This window comes from Loxodonta africana, chromosome 1 (genome assembly GCF_030014295.1).
Source record: "Loxodonta africana isolate mLoxAfr1 chromosome 1, mLoxAfr1.hap2, whole genome shotgun sequence".
In the NCBI taxonomy this organism is placed as follows: domain Eukaryota; kingdom Metazoa; phylum Chordata; class Mammalia; order Proboscidea; family Elephantidae; genus Loxodonta; species Loxodonta africana.
The window spans coordinates 5608360-5625568 of record NC_087342.1 but is presented as its reverse complement, the minus strand read 5'-3'; the positions used below and the strand labels follow the sequence as shown (position 1 = coordinate 5625568).

The 17209-nt window shown below is 39.3% G+C and overlaps 1 protein-coding gene across 2 annotated transcripts in view; it reads left to right on the top strand.

Annotated features, from left to right (window-relative positions):
• LSAMP (limbic system associated membrane protein) overlaps positions 1–17209 on the top strand; it is an 867785-nt gene that overhangs the window by 587291 nt on the left and 263285 nt on the right. For both annotated transcript variants that reach the window (XM_064284553.1, XM_064284506.1), the window contains exon 3: positions 14482–14607. In XM_064284553.1, the coding sequence (XP_064140623.1) occupies positions 14482–14607 (126 nt within the window). The remainder of the gene's footprint in view (positions 1–14481; positions 14608–17209) is intronic.

The following is a 17209-nucleotide window of genomic DNA, read 5'->3' as shown; positions in this document are numbered from 1 at the left end:
GTAGCCTCTGTCTGGGCGGGTCGGTAGGGACTGTTTTGGTGTAAATCTGACTCCTGGACCACTGACAGGGACTCACAGGGCCGCTTGAGAATGTCAGCAAGTAAATCACAAAGGCCCAAAAGAGTATGTCTTACTCAGCTTCTACCTTTGGCCCATGCAGTAAAATGCCGCTGCATCTTAGAGCACTATGGTGAGTGAGGCTATTGCAATCGAGGCTTGAATTTTTTCTTAGTTCTTTCGGCTCGACAAACGCTGAGGGTGTTCTTCCTTTTTGGCTTTCTATCTCCAGCTCTTTGCACGTGTCATTATAATACTTTACTCTCTCTTCTCTAGAGGCCTTTTGAAATCTTCTGTTCAGTTCTTCTACTTCGTCAATTCTTCCTTTTGCTTTAGCTGCTCGATACTCAAGAGCAAGTTTCAGAGTCTCCTCTGACATCCATCCTGGTCTTTTCTTTCTTTCCTGTCTTTTCAGTGACCTCTTGCTTTCTTCATGTATGATGTCCTTGATGTCATTCCGCAGCTTGTTTGGTCTTCGGTCACTAGTGTTCAATGCGTCAAATCTATTCTTGAGATGGTCTCTAAATTCAGGTGGGATATACTCAAGGTCATATTTTGGCTCTCGTGGACTTGCTCTGATTTTCTTCAGTTTCAACTTGAACTTGCATAGGAACAATTGATGATCTGTTCCACAGTCAGCCTCTGGCCTTGTTCTGACTGATGATATCGAACTTTTCCATCGTCTCTTTCCATAGATGTAGTCAATCTGATTCCTGTGTGTTCCATCTGGCGAGGTCCATGTGTATAGTCACCATTTATGTTGGTGAAAGAAGGTATTTGCAATGAAGAAGTCATTGGTCTTGCAAAATTCTATCATTTGATCTCTGGCATTGTTTCTATCACCAGGGCAATATCTTCCAACTACTGGTCCTTCTTCTTTGTTTCCAACTGTCGCATTCCAATCACCAGTAATTATCAATGCATCCTGATTGTATGTTCGATTAATTTCAGGCTGCAGCAGCTGATAAAAATCTATTTCTTCATCTTTGGCCTTAGTAGTTAATGCATAAATTTAAATAATAGTCATATTAACTGGTCTTCCTTGTTGTTGTTGTTAGGTGCCGTCTAGTTGGTTCCGACTCATAGCAACCCTATGCACAACAGGACGAAACTGCCTAGTCCTGTGCCATCCTTACAATCGTTGTTATGCTTGAGCTCATTGTTGCAGCCACTGTGTCAATCCACCTCCTTGAGGGCCTTCCTCTTTTCCACTGACCCTGCACTCTGCCAAGCATGATGTCCTTCTCCAGGGACTGATCCCTCCTGACAACATGTCCAAAGTATGTAAGACGCGGTCTCACCATCTTTGCCCCTAAGGAGCATTCTGGCCGCGTTTCTTTCAAGACAGATTTGTTTGTTCTTTTGGCAGTCACTGGTATATTCAATATTCTTCGCCAACACCACAATTCAAAGGAGTCAACTCTTCTTCAGTCTTCCTTATTCATTGTCCAGCTTTCACATGCATATGATGTGATTGAAAATACCATGGCTTGGGTCAGGCGTACCTTAGTCTTCAGGGTGACACCTCTGCTCTTCAACACTTTGAAGAGGTCCTTTGCAGCAGGTTTGCCCAATGCGATGAGTCTTTTGATTTCTTGACAGCTGCTTCCATGGGTGTTGATCGTGGATCCAAGTAAAATGAAATCCTTGACAACTTCAATCGTTTCTCCGTTTATCATGATGTTGCTCATTGGTCCAGTTGTGAGGATTTTTGTTTTCTTTATGTTGAGGTATAATCCATACTGAAGGCTGTGGTCTTTGATGTTCATTAGTAAGTGCTTCAAGTCCTCTTCACTTTCAGCAAGCAAGGTTGTGTCATCTGCATAATGCAAGTTGTTAATGAGTCTTCCTCCAATCCTGATGCCCCGTTCTTCTTCATATAGTCCGGCTTCTCGTATTATTTGTTCAGCATTGGTGAAAAACAAGGCTCCAGGAATTGATGGAGTATCAATCGAGATCTTTCAACAAACAGATGCAGTGCTGGAGGTGCTCACTCGTCTATGCCAAGAAATATGGAAGACAGCTTCCTGTCCAACTGACTGGAAGAGATCCATATTTATGCCTATTCCCAAGAAAGGTGATCCAACCGAATGTGGAAATTATAGAACAATATCATTAATATCACACGCAAGCAAAACTTTGCTGAAGATCATTCAAAAACGGCTGCAGCAGTATATCGACAGGGAACTGCCAGAAATTCAGGCCAGTTTCAGAAGAGGACGTGGAACCAGGGATATCATTGCTGATGTCAGATGGATCCTGGCTGAAAACAGAGAATACCAGCAGGATGTTTACCTGTGTTTTATTGACTATGCAAAGGCATTGGACTGTGTGGATCATAACAGACTATGAAAGACACTGTGAAGAATGGGAATTCCAGAACACTTGATTGTGCTCATGAGGAACTTTTACATAGATCAAGAAGCAGTTGTTCAGACAGAACAAGGGGATACTGATTGGTTTAAAGTCAGGAAAGGTGTGTGTCAGGGTTGTATTCTTTCACCATACCTATTTAATCTGTATGCTGAACAAATAATACGAGAAGCTGGTCTTCCTTGTAGGCATATAGATATTATCCTATCACTGACAGCACTGTACTTCAGGATAGATCTTGAAATGTTCTTTTTGACGATGAATGCAACACCATTCCTCTTCAAGTTGTCACTCTCGGCATAGTAGGCTCTATGATTGTCTGATTCAAAATAGCCAATACCAGTCCATTTCAGCTCACTAATCCCTAGGATATCGATGTTTATGTGTTCCATTTCATTTCTGATGCTTTACAGTTTTCCTAGATTCATACTTCATACATTCCATGTTCCAATTATTAATGGATGTTTGCAGCTGTTTCTTTTCTTTTTGAATTGTGCCACATCAGCAAATGAAGGTCCCCAAAAATTTACTCCATCCATGTCATTAAGGTGGACTCTACTTTGAGGAGGCAGCTCTTCCTCAGCAGTCTTTTGAGCGCCTTCCAACCTGGGGGGCTCATCTTCCAGCACTATATCAGACAGTGTTCCGCTGCTTTTCATAAGGTTTTCACTGGCTAATACTTTTCAGAAGTAGACTCCTCGGCCCTTCTTGCTAGTCTGCCTTAGTCTGGAAGCTCAGACGAACCCCGTCCTCTATGAGTGACCCTGCTAGTATCCTGCATAGCTTCCAGCATCACAGCAACACACAAGCCCCACAGTATGACAAACTGACAGACACGTGGGGGAAAACAAAAGAAGACCTCTCTTTTATTGGGATTTATAAATTATTTAAAAGTGACAAAATTTTATTTGGAAAGATTTTTCTTGGTAGTTCAAGAGTTAAGCTTCTAGAAATTTTAGTGGAACTTATTTCACTTGTGGTTGTGTACTCTCGCATCCTTGTTACTCTTTATTGTAAGGTATAAATGCCTAGACATTGATTGACTAAAGGGCTAAACATGTTGATGTGACTGTCCCATTTGTAGTTTAGAACTCAATATATATATCTTTGGGGTGTTTTATTGTTAATTCCAACATTAGTGATTAGTTGGGAATTGTAGTAATTACCTACACCTTTTGGCAATAATAGCATCTGCAAAGATATAACTAGAATGCCATTAGGCATAAAAATGCATGAGCTGTTATATCATGTTATCTCATGAGGGGTTAAGCTAACACTGCTTTATTAGCTAGTTGTAGCATGCCATAATTAATAGTTACTCTTGTAGAACCTTCTACAGTTTACTGAACGAGTTCACATGCATTATCTTATTTGGCCCTAATATCAATCCTATAATGTTATCTACTATCAACCCTTGAAATTACCTCCAACTGCCAGGTGAGGAAATTGAGGCTCAGAGAGATTTAAATGATCTATCATTAATTTTGAGTATGGTGGGTACCATTAATTCATTTATTGATTCATTTGGAATTTGTTAAGCTCCTACGGTGTGCTTGAAGATGGGGATTCAAAAGCAAATAGAGAACACTGAACGGCATTATGAGTTAGTGGCGGGGCAGGATCAAAATTTCCTGGTGCTCAATCCAGGGCACTGGGCTTCATTTTCCAATCTCATCATCCATCCTGGAAATTACCACACCATGCAACAAAACATGTTTTAGTAGCATTTTCAGAAGCAAAATGCTAGGCTGGATGGATGTTTGATGTTTCACAAGATGGCGTTTATGTGTTATATTGTATATTTTTATTCTTATTTTTGAATCCTTGGATTAAAAAAAAGCCAAGTGCAGCTTAAAAAACTTTGTATAGATTTCTAAACCCAAAACTCTTGTATAGACATGCCATGCTTTTCCATATCCTATTGTATATGGCAAAAGGTAGGGCTTAAGATTCTCTAGCTGTACCAAAAAAAGTCAGGGAATAAGGGAGTTGAGAGTGTTTTATCCCCACTGCACCCCACACACACCGTACACATAGACCTTGCCTCAGCTTCAAATGAACGATAACTAATGAGATTAATTTGTTGCTAATTTGTACCACTAAGGATGACATTTTGATCTGCATGCAAGTAATAACTGCCAATTATTTGAGGTTAAGGAATAAGCCAACTGACCACTCTTCTCCCCCGCTCTGGAACTGATTTATTTCTTTCTGTTGGTTGGTCAGTTAGAGACCAAGGATAAAGTCCTTAAGACATTCACAGCTAGAGTTAGATGGTCTGGTAGACCTAGGATAATTTTAAAGCAATGTGTACAGACAGATAAGAACCAATGTCTAACATCTGACTAAGCTGGTTATGTGGAAACCCAAAGAACACCATTTATCTCTATGAAAAGGTCTCTCTTCAAAGCTTCCCTGTATTTTGACTGATTTCTAACTTACAGTTAGGGTTCTTTAACTAAGCAAGAGAAATTGACATGCTAGTTTTATGTAAAACGAGAAAATTCATTGGGAGAATATGGACGAGCTCACAGAATCAAAGGAAAAGCAAGATAACCTTGCCTTGGAAAGGACAGAAGCCAAGCATCTTTAGGAATCCAGATTACAGAAATTAATGAGAAGTAATAGTATTTCTAGGTGGTTGCCCTTTCACAATATATATCAATAACTATTGCTGTTGAACAAACTACTGCAAAATGCAAAATGCAGGGGCATAAAACAATAATTATTCTTTATTTCTCACTTGCCTGTAAGTTAGCTGATCTACGCTGGGCTTCAACAGGAGTGGTTCTGTTCCTGGCGTTGCCAGATTACGTCCCATGTAATATCTGGAACAACTTATACTAAAAAATTATCCATTGTTTTGAAGGAATCTGGAAGGCATTATGCTGAGCGAAATGAGTCAGAGGCAAAAGGACAAATATTGTATAAGACCACTATTATAAGATCTTGAGAAATAGAAAAAACTGAGAAGAACACATACTTTTGTGGTTACGAAGAGGGGAGGGAGGGAGGGAGGGAGAGGGTTTTTTATTGATCAATCAGTAGATAAGAACTGCTTTGGGTGAAGGGAAAGACAACACTCAATACAAGGAAGGTCAGCCCAATTGGACCGGACTAAAAGCAAAGAGGTTTCCGGGATAAAATGAATGCTTCAAAGGTCAGCGGAGCAGGGGCTGGGGTCTGGGGAACATGGTTTGAGGGGACTTCTAAGTCAATTGGCAAAATAATTCTATTATGAAAACATTCTGCATCCCACTTTGAAATGTGGCGTCTGGGGTCCTAAATGCTAACAAGCGGCCATCTAAGATACATCAATTGGTCTCAACCCACCTGGAGCAAAGGAAAATGAAGAACACCAAGGTCACACAACAACTAAGAACCCAAGAGACAGAAAGGGCCACATGAACCAGAGACCTACATCATCCTGAGACCAGAAGAACTAGTTGGTGCCTGGCCACAATCGATGACTGCTCTGTCAGGGAGCACAACAGAGAACTCCTGAGGGAGCAGGAGACCAATGGGATACAGACCCCAAATTCTCATAAAAAGACCATACTTAATGGTCTGACTGCGACTAGAGGAATCCCGGCGGCAATGCTCCCCAGACCTTCTGTTGGCACAGGACAGGAACCATCCCCGAAGACAACTCATCAGACATGAAAGGGACTGGTCAGCGGGGGGGAGAGAGATGCTGATGAAGAGTGAGCTAATTAAATCAGGTGGACACTGGAGAGTGTGTTGGCAACTCTTGACTGGAGGGGGGATGGGAAGATAGAGAGAGAGGGAAGATGGCAAAATTGGCACGAAACGAGAGACTGAAAGGGCTGACTCAATAGGCGGAGAGCAAGTGGGAGAAGGGAGTAAGATGTATGTAAACTTACATGTGACAGACTGATTGGAATAGTAAATGTTCACTTGAAGCTTAATAAAAGTTAATTAAAAAAAATTATCCATTGTTTATTCTGAAATTCACATTTATTCTATCTGGCAATCCTTTCTGCTCTACATGGCTCCCATATTTCCTCTGGGAAAAAGAGGCTTACCTGGGAACGTTCTTCTCATGATGGCAGAGGTACCAAAGCAAATGACTCAGCTTGCATTACCTTGCATTGGACATCTTACTGGCCAAAGCAAGTGACATGGCCTGGGAATGGAAAACTGCGCCCCACCCACTACAGAAGGGCATTGGTGTGGCAAAGTATGTGGATACAGGGAGAGGTGGAGAATTGGGGTCATTAACACGGTCCATGACAGGAGTGTCATTATTTACAAAAACTAACTTCCAGGGAATGAGAGTCTGACTGGTCTAGTTTAGGTCATGCTCCCACCCTTGGACAAGGGAGAATGGGTACTTGATTGATGGTACCAACAAACTAATGGCAGTGGGTGAAGAGTGGTTTCCCAAAACGAAAACCAGAGTGTCTCACCAAAAGAAGGAGGCATGAATTCTGAGAAGGTAAAAATGATAGATGTCCACTCCACTAATGTCCCTGACATTATCCGTGTTGCCACTTTTTGTCGTGCATGGGGGATCTTGGTCTTATACAAAAAAGAGGAAATAAGGGATTGGAATCTAGTGAACTGTACAGACATGTACAGGTAAGGCTGGATCCACAAACCCAGGAGATCCTGGAGATCTGATAGAAGGTGTGCATAAATAAATTATCAAAAGAGTCAGAAGGGGCAATAAAAACATGGCGATAGAGCCAGTCTGACTGTGTCATGGTTTTACTTAAGGCGATTCACTGCAAGTTAAAGGAATTCAGGCATCCAAGTGTACCTAGATCTTAGTATTATTTTAGGAACTACCATTCAATTTGTATTGTTTTAACATAGAATTTATGTTTTTTCAATGAAAGAATATCACCTTTTTGATAATTCATTTCTAAAATTAGAACTATTAGTTGTGAAATATTCATTTGGTGTCATTTTATCAATGAAAACCCGAGGATTCCCTTGAATAATGAATTTTGCTAGAGTTTTTTTTTTTTACTCAGCATTTTAGGAGGTGCTCATCTCATGACCAATTAATGTAGAAACTGGCAGCATATAAAAATAATGTAGTGTCCCAAAGATTGATGGATTTTTTTTTTTAATATTTTTATAAAATCACTTGGCATGGTCAGTGAGGTTTGTATTTGTATGTTTACCAGGAATATTGGGCTGGACATGTTGGTGGCACTTTATAGGACGATTCTGAAAACCAAAACAATGTGTACATTTTATACTATTTAACAAATGGCATTGCAAAAAATTGTATATGGCATAGTGGTTAAGTGCTATGGCTGCTAACCAAGAGGTCGGCAGTTCAAATCTGCCAGGTGCTCCTTGGAAACTCTATGGGGCAGTTCTACTCTGTCATATAGGGTCGCTATGAGTCAGAATTGACTTGATGGCGGTGAGTTTGGTTTTTGGGTTAATATATATATAAGATTAAAGATGTATCTAAAATTAAAGATAGATATAATTATATATATAATTAAAGATATCTTTTATGTAATTAAATATATACATGGAGCCCTGGTGGCACAGTGGTTAAGAGCTTAGCTGCTAACCAAGAGGTCAGCACTTGGAATCCACTAGCCACTCCTTGGAGACTCTATGGGGCAGTTCTACTCTGTCCTATATGGTCACTATGAGTCTGAAGTAACTCGATAGCAGTGGATTTGGTTTTGGTTTGTATATATATACCTGGTTGTCTTTCATACCATAAATACATTCTAGATGATTGAAAGAGTTCAATATTTTCAAAAATGAAACAAGCCATTAAAAGAAGAGTAAACAGAGTTAAGTATTTAACTGATCTTATGATGGAAAAGGAAACACTGGTGGCATAGTGGTTAAGAGATATGGCTGCTAACCAAAAGGTCAGCAGTTCAAATCCACCAGGTGGTCCTTGGAAACTCTATGGGGGCAGTCTTACAGGGTCACTATGAGTCGGAATCAACTCGATGGTGGTGGGTTTTTTGTTTTATGATGGGAAAGGGCCTTCTATGAATAAAGCAATAGAAGAAATTACAAAAGAAATATCAATACATATAACAACAAAGAAATTTAAATTTCTCCTGACAAAAATAATCATAAACAAAATTAAGAGGCAAGGAATAAATTGGGAATGTTACAAAGAACATTATAATAAAAGGCTAATTCCTCACTATATAAGGAGCTCTTCTTAATTGATAAGAAAAACAAAATAATCCAAATTGGGGAGATTGCTGAAACTGAATAGGTTGATAACCTCAAATAAATGGTTTATGGCATTACATTTAGGAAAACATAATAAATCACACTAATATCCTATGAATGAAGAATTGCTAGGGAATAGCCCAGAATGAGGAAAAAAACTGAGAGTACTGTAATGACTCAAGAATTGAGCATAAATCAATATTATAATGATTTTGAAAAATAAACAACAGTATTTGCTAATGCAAATAAGATTATCATGTTAAACAGTATTTTTAGGTAGCCATCCTTACTGAGAATTAAAATAGAATTAAAAATGCCATCTAGCACCACTTTTACAGAAGTAAATGTGATCTAGGGAAAAGGATGACATTTGAGAAAACTATAAATTGTTGGTTATGGTCCTTGCTCAATTTTTCATTAGCTATGTGACTTTTACCAATTTTGTTCCTTCTGACCACACCTGAAAATGGTAATAATAATAATATCTATCTTTCCACAAGTTTTAGAGTTAATACAATAAAAATGCACATTGTCACCTTGATGTTATACTATCAGTGAGTGTCTGAATTTTCTACAGGAAACTAGAAAGAAGCTATTTGATCATTAGATTAATAAAAAATTTAAGTGTGTATATACATATATGTATACATATATATAAAATGTGTGTGTGTATATACATATAAGTATAAAAAAAAAATTTTTTTTTTTTTTTGTATAACCAAAAAAAAAACCAAACCTGTTGCCATGGAGTCGATTCTGACTCATAGCAACCCTGTAGGACAGAGTAGAACTGCCACAGGGAGTTTCCAAGGAGCAGCTGGTGGATTTGAACTGCTGGCCTTTTTGGTTAGCAGCTGTAGCTCTTAACCACTATGCCACCAGAGCTCCCACATATATGTATACATATATAAAGTTTATGTGTGTATATAAACACATACACAATTTTATATGCAATATATAATTACACACATATGTATGTACAATTGATACTTACACACTTATGTACATATATACTAATGACTCCTCATAGGAAAAAAACAAAGCAAGTTAAAACTCAAGAAAGCCTATCATTTAGGAAGTTAGACACCAAGTTTCTCTAGCTTCTTATGTTTCTCCAATATACAAGCACCTCCTGCCCCACAGCAATTTTTTTTTTAAAGAGATAACGAAGTTGACAGTGAAACGGATGACTAGAGGGCTGACTAAAGATATATATATAAAGGCTATATTATACTGATTAAAAATGAAAACTTGATCCTTTCTGATAAAAACGCGATGAGATGCCTTCCTTGAGCTAAGGAAAAAATGAGGGTGGAGGTCATTAACTTTTTTTTTTTTTTCAAGTGTTCGTGAGCATCTACCATGTTCCATGCACCATGTTCTATAGGATTCAGTGGTCAAGAAAATAAAGACCCCAACTTCTGCCTCTTAAAATACAGTGAAAGGCACAGGCAACTAATGGAGCAATCATGATTCAATGCTGGACTGGGGAAATCCAGGGCACGATATTAGAACACAAGAAGAGCATTTTATCCAATATGGAGCAGGAGGCATGGGTGGGTGGGGGAGGGGAGAGACAGGAAAGTCTTACTGGAAAAAGTGAGCCACTGACTAGCTGAAACCTGGAGGGGGAAAGAGGTGAGTCTCACAAATAGTTGAAGGAAGAATATTTCATGTAGAAAAAATAGAATGTTAAATACCCAGGAGCAAGAAAAGAGGATAGCACATTCCAGGAACCAAAAGTTGTTTGAGGTGACTGGATTAAGCAATGCAAAGGGAGTAGGAAATGAGGCAGAGAGATAAGCAGGGTTCCATCATGATTGACCTATTAAGCTCTGTTAAGGAGTTTGGGCTTTATTTTGAAGGCAGTGAGATTAACCATGGAGTACTAGACTCACATTTTCAATGTAAGGGAAAAATTCTGATTGCAGAGTGGTGAATGAATGCAGTGAGTATGGAGAAAGGAATGCTAGAGGCAAAGAAACCGGTTTAATTATTTTGCCATAATTCAGGCAAAAAAAATGTAGTGAGGGATAGAACAAGGTTAGTAGGAGTAGAGATCAAAAATAATGACTGAATAGGAGAAATATTTCAAAGGCATGAACTACAGAACTTGACGATCAATTTTATGTAGGGGACAGCGAAGAGAGCAACCAGGGGAGATGCCTTGTTGTTTCTGTTTTTGCTTGTGCAACTGTTGGCATGGTGACACCATTCACTAAGATAGTAGACACAAGACTACAAGAGTTTTGAGGGAAGGAAGAAGATGAATTCAGTTTTGAGAATGTTGAATCTTTCTTTGGTATCTGTGTAGAATAGCCAACTAGAAATGTAAGTAGGAAGGTCATGAGGAAAATCTGGACTGTAGATATTGATTTGGGAGTCATCCATAACAAAGTAACAGCATCTGAAGCTAGAGAGTGGAAAGGATCACTACAGTGAATGTATGGATTGAGATGAAGAAAGAGGGTAGTGAGAGAACCCTAGAAAATATAGATATTTAAGGACCAGGGTAAGATAAGCCCAAAATTTAACTGGGAAAGCTGGCCAGAGGGGTAAGAGGAAAAGCAGTTAGTTGAGTTTGGTGTCATAGAAACCAAGAAAAGAAAGGATTGGATGAAGGTGGTTGTGGTGAACAGAGTCAAATACTTCAGAGAAAGATAAGACAATAACAAAAAGTGTCCATCGGACACTCCTGAGAGGAGTTTCTTTGGAGGTCAAGGGAAGAAGCTGATTTCAATAAAGACTGAAGGGTGACTTGGAGATTAAGACATAGTATGGAACAATTTCCTCAAGAAATTTGGAGAGATAGAATTTGAAAGTTAATAAGAGGGTAACATGGGGTTCGGAAAGTATTTCTTTCTACAGTGGAAACACTATATCACATATGCATGCTTGTGGGAAAAAGTTGGCACAAGATATAGTAGAGGAATAAAAGATGGAATGAGACCCACTGGGAGTGACCCAGAGGTGGGGTAGAAAGTCAACATGGTTACATGTCTAACTGTTTGACCCAAACACTTTCTCTGCCTCCAGTCTCTGAGATACATGACCTTGGTATATTGTCCGTAATTAGGAGAGCCAGTGTAGCTTGGTGGCCAGAGGATAGGCCTGAGTCTATTATTCTGGATTTTATAGCCAATTCTATCAGTACCTGTCTAATGTAACATTGAACAAGTGTCTTCAGTATATATCCCTCTCGTACAAGAAAGGTTATACAAGTAAATTGAATCATAGTTAATAATTCTCTGGAGCTTAACCATTGGTGATATTTTCTAATTTGTAAATTCGCATGTTTTCGCATTAGGGATATGGAGGGTTTTTTGTTTTCCTCTCTCTTTAATCAGAACATACCTGCATTTCTTCTCTTTACACTGTGTCCCGTGTTCGAATTCAGAAGCGACTACAACTTGAGTAATGGGATCTCTTGTAAATATTACACAGTATTACAAAATAAAGTGTACATATAGTATGCAATATATATTACATATATTGTTATCTTACTGTAAACACCCTATGTTACAGGTTTTAGATTGTGGAGGAAGGCACCTAAATCTTGTTCTTGAGCATAGTAATTGATTTCTATTTCATTGTTGTTTTTTGGAGACACTCAGAACACTGACTTCGTCTGCTGGGAATTAGAAACTATGAATCTTAAGCAACAGAACAAGCAAATGCTCTGAGGATCTGGATTCTAAGCTAGCCATAGTTCTTGGCAGGATCACCCTTGACAATCATTAGTCCTCTCTGTGCCTCGTGTTCTCCTCCATAAGATGGGCTTGACTTTTTAAAGCCCTCATTGTCTAAGACTGGGACAACATATTGCAAGTAGATATGTGACTATGAGAAAATGACCCTTAAACTCCAATTTAAAAAAAGTGAAAATAGAAACTCTATGAATAGAAATCTCTAAACAATAAGAATTAACTACATTCTACTTCCGTCATTTGGTTTGACTTAGAATCACCAGCTCCAACCCAGAGGCCGTGTAAGATGTCATTGTGAGAGGGAGGCTCAGGTCACGAGAGCATCTTCACACTTGCTCCTTGTGACACTCTGATCCAATCAGTTGCCCGGGTGCTGTCATTGCCTCCTACAGGGATGTGCGGGATCCTGTGATTGCTGGACAGTTGCCTCTGTGCTCGGCTTAGATGAAAGGTCATCATACAGGACCACTGATGGACAGGGAAAATGAGAAAAAAATAAGATTTTTTTGTTATTGAACTCCTTCATACCATTTTGTCCTCATTCCTCCCCAAGGCACATATTTCTCAGAGGCAGCATAAGCAACTAAGAGTTAAAAAAAGACAAAGAAAAAAGGAAAATCCCAGTCAAACCATAACTCTGCTATTTGTAACCGGTGCATGACCTCTGTGATGAAATTTGTGAGTAATTCACTTCCCACTCAAGCCAGCCAGCATGAGATCTAATGCTGCCACCCTGAACACTAATGAAGGAAGTCAGACGGCAGCACAGTGTGTCCATGGGGACTCATTTCTCACATCACCAAAAAATAATTTCCATCAGTTTTGGCCATCTGGTAGCCTGGATTGTGAAGATGGATTTTTATTCAAGCAGTGCTTAAGAGCGTGGGCCCTGGAGACTGCCTGCATTCAACCCTGTGCTCCATCCCTCACCTAGCTCCCTCTAAGCCCAATTTTCCCACCCATGAAAGCAGAAAAAGAAAATATTAATAGTACCTGCATTATAGGATTTTATTTCCTTTTTATGAGGACTTATTGAGATAATACTTGCAAAGTACTTTACACAGGGTCTTGCATATAGTAAATGCTTAATGTTTCCATTGCCATGGAGTCGATTTCAACTCATAGTGACCCTATAGGACAGGAGAGAACTGTCCCATAGGGTTAACAAGGAGCGGCTGGTGGATTCAAACTGCCAGTCCTTTGGTTGGCAGCCTGAGCTCTTAACCACTGCGCCACCAAGGCTCCAGAGATAATTAATGTTAGCTATTATTTAACTGTTGGAAACTCTGGTGGCATAGTGGTTAAGAGCTACAGCTGTTAACCGAAAGGTTGCCAGTTCAAATCCACCAGATGCTCCTCGGAAACCATCTGAGGCAGTTCTACTCTGCCATGTAGGTTTGCTATGAGTCAAAATCTACTCAACAGCAATGGATTTCTGTTTTGGGGGGAAGGGTATGATTAAATTGTTAGTGGTACTAGTAGTGGTGGTATTGGAGTAATAACAGTATTTCTGTAATGTTGACCTGTTTGTGTTTTTCAGCTCTAAAGTACAGCATCTGGCCTGTTACACACCAGGTTGCTATTAGAGGTTTTCTATTATAGCGACTAGCCCATGATTTACTTATGTGACGAGATTATAAGAAACTAGGGATTGCCACATCTTAACACAACGTGGCGATCTTATACTAAATGACACTGATGTCTTCCCCTGGTGTTTGTAAGGAAGATTGGTTTATATTCATTTTATATGTGTAAGAAAATAAATTTAGGCAACACTTGGTGACAAGAAAAAATTATCCTTAGCTTGTATAAATATCCATGCTCTCTAATATCCAAATAAGGTTTATCCTAATCAAAAAGGCTCTAAGACATTTTCATTACACGACTCTTTGTACTTCTTTCCTCCAGCACTCAGATGGCCAAAGTGGGGGTATGCCCACCTTGTGGCAGCGCTTTAGGTTCTCCTTAAGAGACTTGATGAGCAGATGCAGAGCATGGATCTTAAAAGTACTTTGACTTCTTAACACAAAAATTCGAATTGCATAAGCTATAAAACCACTTAGCTCAAATTTACCATTTCCAGTTGCGTGGACCAGTGCTGCAAGCCTGCTTTTACTGACGTGGTTACATATGCCATTTGATTTTATCTTTATAGTTCCACCAAAGATCTCCAACATCTCCTCGGATGTCACTGTGAATGAGGGCAGCAATGTGACCCTGGTCTGCATGGCAAACGGCCGTCCTGAGCCTGTTATCACCTGGAGACACCTTACACCTACTGGTAAGCAACATTCCAGTCTCCAAGATACCATATGCCGTTTAAGATACTCTCATGCCATAGACTCCGTTGGATCAGAAGGGCAACACACATCTTGTTATTAAAACACTAGGAGAATTGTGACATAGGTCTTATTTAGGGCCCTCCCTAGTGGTCTCTAATTAATATGGTCACCTCTATCAATTCTATGACCGTAGTACTATAAAAATTAAGTTTTATATATATACATATGATTTACATATCATTTAATTTTTAATAGCACACTTCCCCAAGCCAACACAGAATGACTTGACATGTTTAAAATGCGTGCCAGTTTAGTACTTGAGTGTCTTGGGGCAATGTTCTGTATGAGTTAAATTTACATTGTTTTTGTTTATATGTTTAGGGTTTTTTTGTTTTTGTTTTGTTTTGAACTGTAGATCAGTTTCCTAATATGTAGTATCTTGTGAAGAAATCTGTCAGGAATCATTCAAAATGCTTTCTGATTTCTAGTGATCTCTCCTCGACTCTGACTCTGTGGATGGACACCAGGTGTGGACTAAGTTGTACGAGCTTGTTATGAATCAGCACCTATCATTGCTAATTCAGTAAAAATAAGACAATTATTTCCCAGTAACCTCTTCCACGCTACCCCCTTCCCTGCCCTCTGTCATCACCACAACTGGGTTCCCAGACCCTCCTGTTGTTTAACTTTATTCAGAAGTTCACCAAATCCCTTAGGATTAACTGCCTGCATACTCCTCTGCTCTACAGATGACATTTTCTCATATGCAAACCATGCCTTTGCAAATGACACAGTCTTTGTAGAACGGGGCCTACTATTTAATTTTTCTTAAAAGAGGAGTGATAGCACAATCATTCTTATACAATGTCATTTTTGGTAGATAGCCCCAACTTTTAAATGATATTCTCTTAAAGAGTGTTTTTAAAACACAGCTGCCCACATTCATTTACATATTGTCTATGGGTGCTTTTGTTTGGAAACAGCAGGCTTGAGTAGTTGGAAAGACGGTCACGTGACCCAGGAAGCCCTTTACACAAGTTTGCCAGCCCATGCTCAAGATCAATGCATGAGGCACAGGACAAGGGCTTGTTGCAGTCACCTATGATCCCAGTAGCTTTTGAAATATCCTCCACTGAGTTCCTTCAGACATCTTAATGGAAAGAACTTTTTTTCTGTAATTATCTGAGCCCTCTCTGTGGGTCCAATTCTATTATAGCACACGCAAAACTAGCTCCCTGCTACATTCACAGGTGTGAGGGCAGACTCCTATTCTTCCACCTAACAGGTATTAATACCCAAGCCTTCTTTTTCATCTATTCCACATCTGACCTAAAGAATGACCTGATCATAACCATACTCTTCGTGACAGAAGAAAGGATTTTCCTTGACTATTTTATACAAGAAACTGGGATATTTTTGCTTTAAATTTTCTTTTCAAAATTTGGAAGCAGGAGGTGATCTTTTTCAGCGTGTAATGCAAAGCCTTTCCTGGAGACATCCACGGAAGTGGCTCCACTCACACGTGACAGTAAAGCTTCCTGCAACCTATGGCCGTGTGAACAAAAAACCCTGCTCACTTTGTTCAATTATTAATTGTGCCTTCAACAGTAGAGTGTGACTGCCTTGCAGAGGAAATGTACCTGTAATTAGCTCGACCCCACAGGGATATCTAGCTGTGAAAGTGGAAGATTCTGTGCGGGGTTTGCATTGCAAATACTTGATTACCTGTCATTTTGATGACAAGAGGAGGAGAAAGCAAAGAGGGTGCTTGAGAAGAATATTTATTACCTCTTAATTCCTTTAAAAATAATTTTTTTTTTGAGTAGGTCATTTTGTTTCACTTTCTTTTACAAATATACCACAAGTGTTTTTAAGGAGACGGGGAGATTAGAAGGATGGTGAATTTTTCATACGTACAAAATCAAACATTTACCTGACTTGGATGAAGAAGAGGGGATTGATGCATTCTGACGTTGCCTTTCTTAGGTTCTGATTTCTTAACTTCTCTCTCCTCTTCAGTTATTCATTATAATTGAAATGATGTGTCACGTATGTGGTTGTTAAATGTGACCCACTTTCTCCCTTAATTAAGTGAGGCTTCCATAATCCTGTAACTCCCAGAGGGCAATTGCACCATAACATGTATTTTCTATGGAGTGTTTGATCTCCCTTCTGTGAGCAATGCTGCTCCCATCTTCATTTAACTTTGTTTTGAAGTCTTTCTTCTGGCATTCATGAGGAAACCCCTTTCTTAAGTGTGTGTCATCTGTTATCAGGACTGCTCAGGGTTATAGAAAGAATTTCTATGCATTCTCTTTCTATAAAGGGTTGCTCAACCTCAGTAGCTTTCTGTACCTGAAAGACTCAAAAGACACACTGAGGGTTTAGCGCCTTAAGCTGAGAACAACTCAGGAGGTGCTCTGTAATTCTCTTGTTCAAGCCAGAAGCCAGATTTGACATCAACACAGAATATAGAAATGCCGCTTAAGAGAGATTTTATATTTTTATAGGGTGGATTTCTAACGGAAATACTGTACTGAGAGGAGCTACAAGGACTCGGAAGAATCTGGAATCTCATCCTCTCAGTGAATGTTTGGTTTT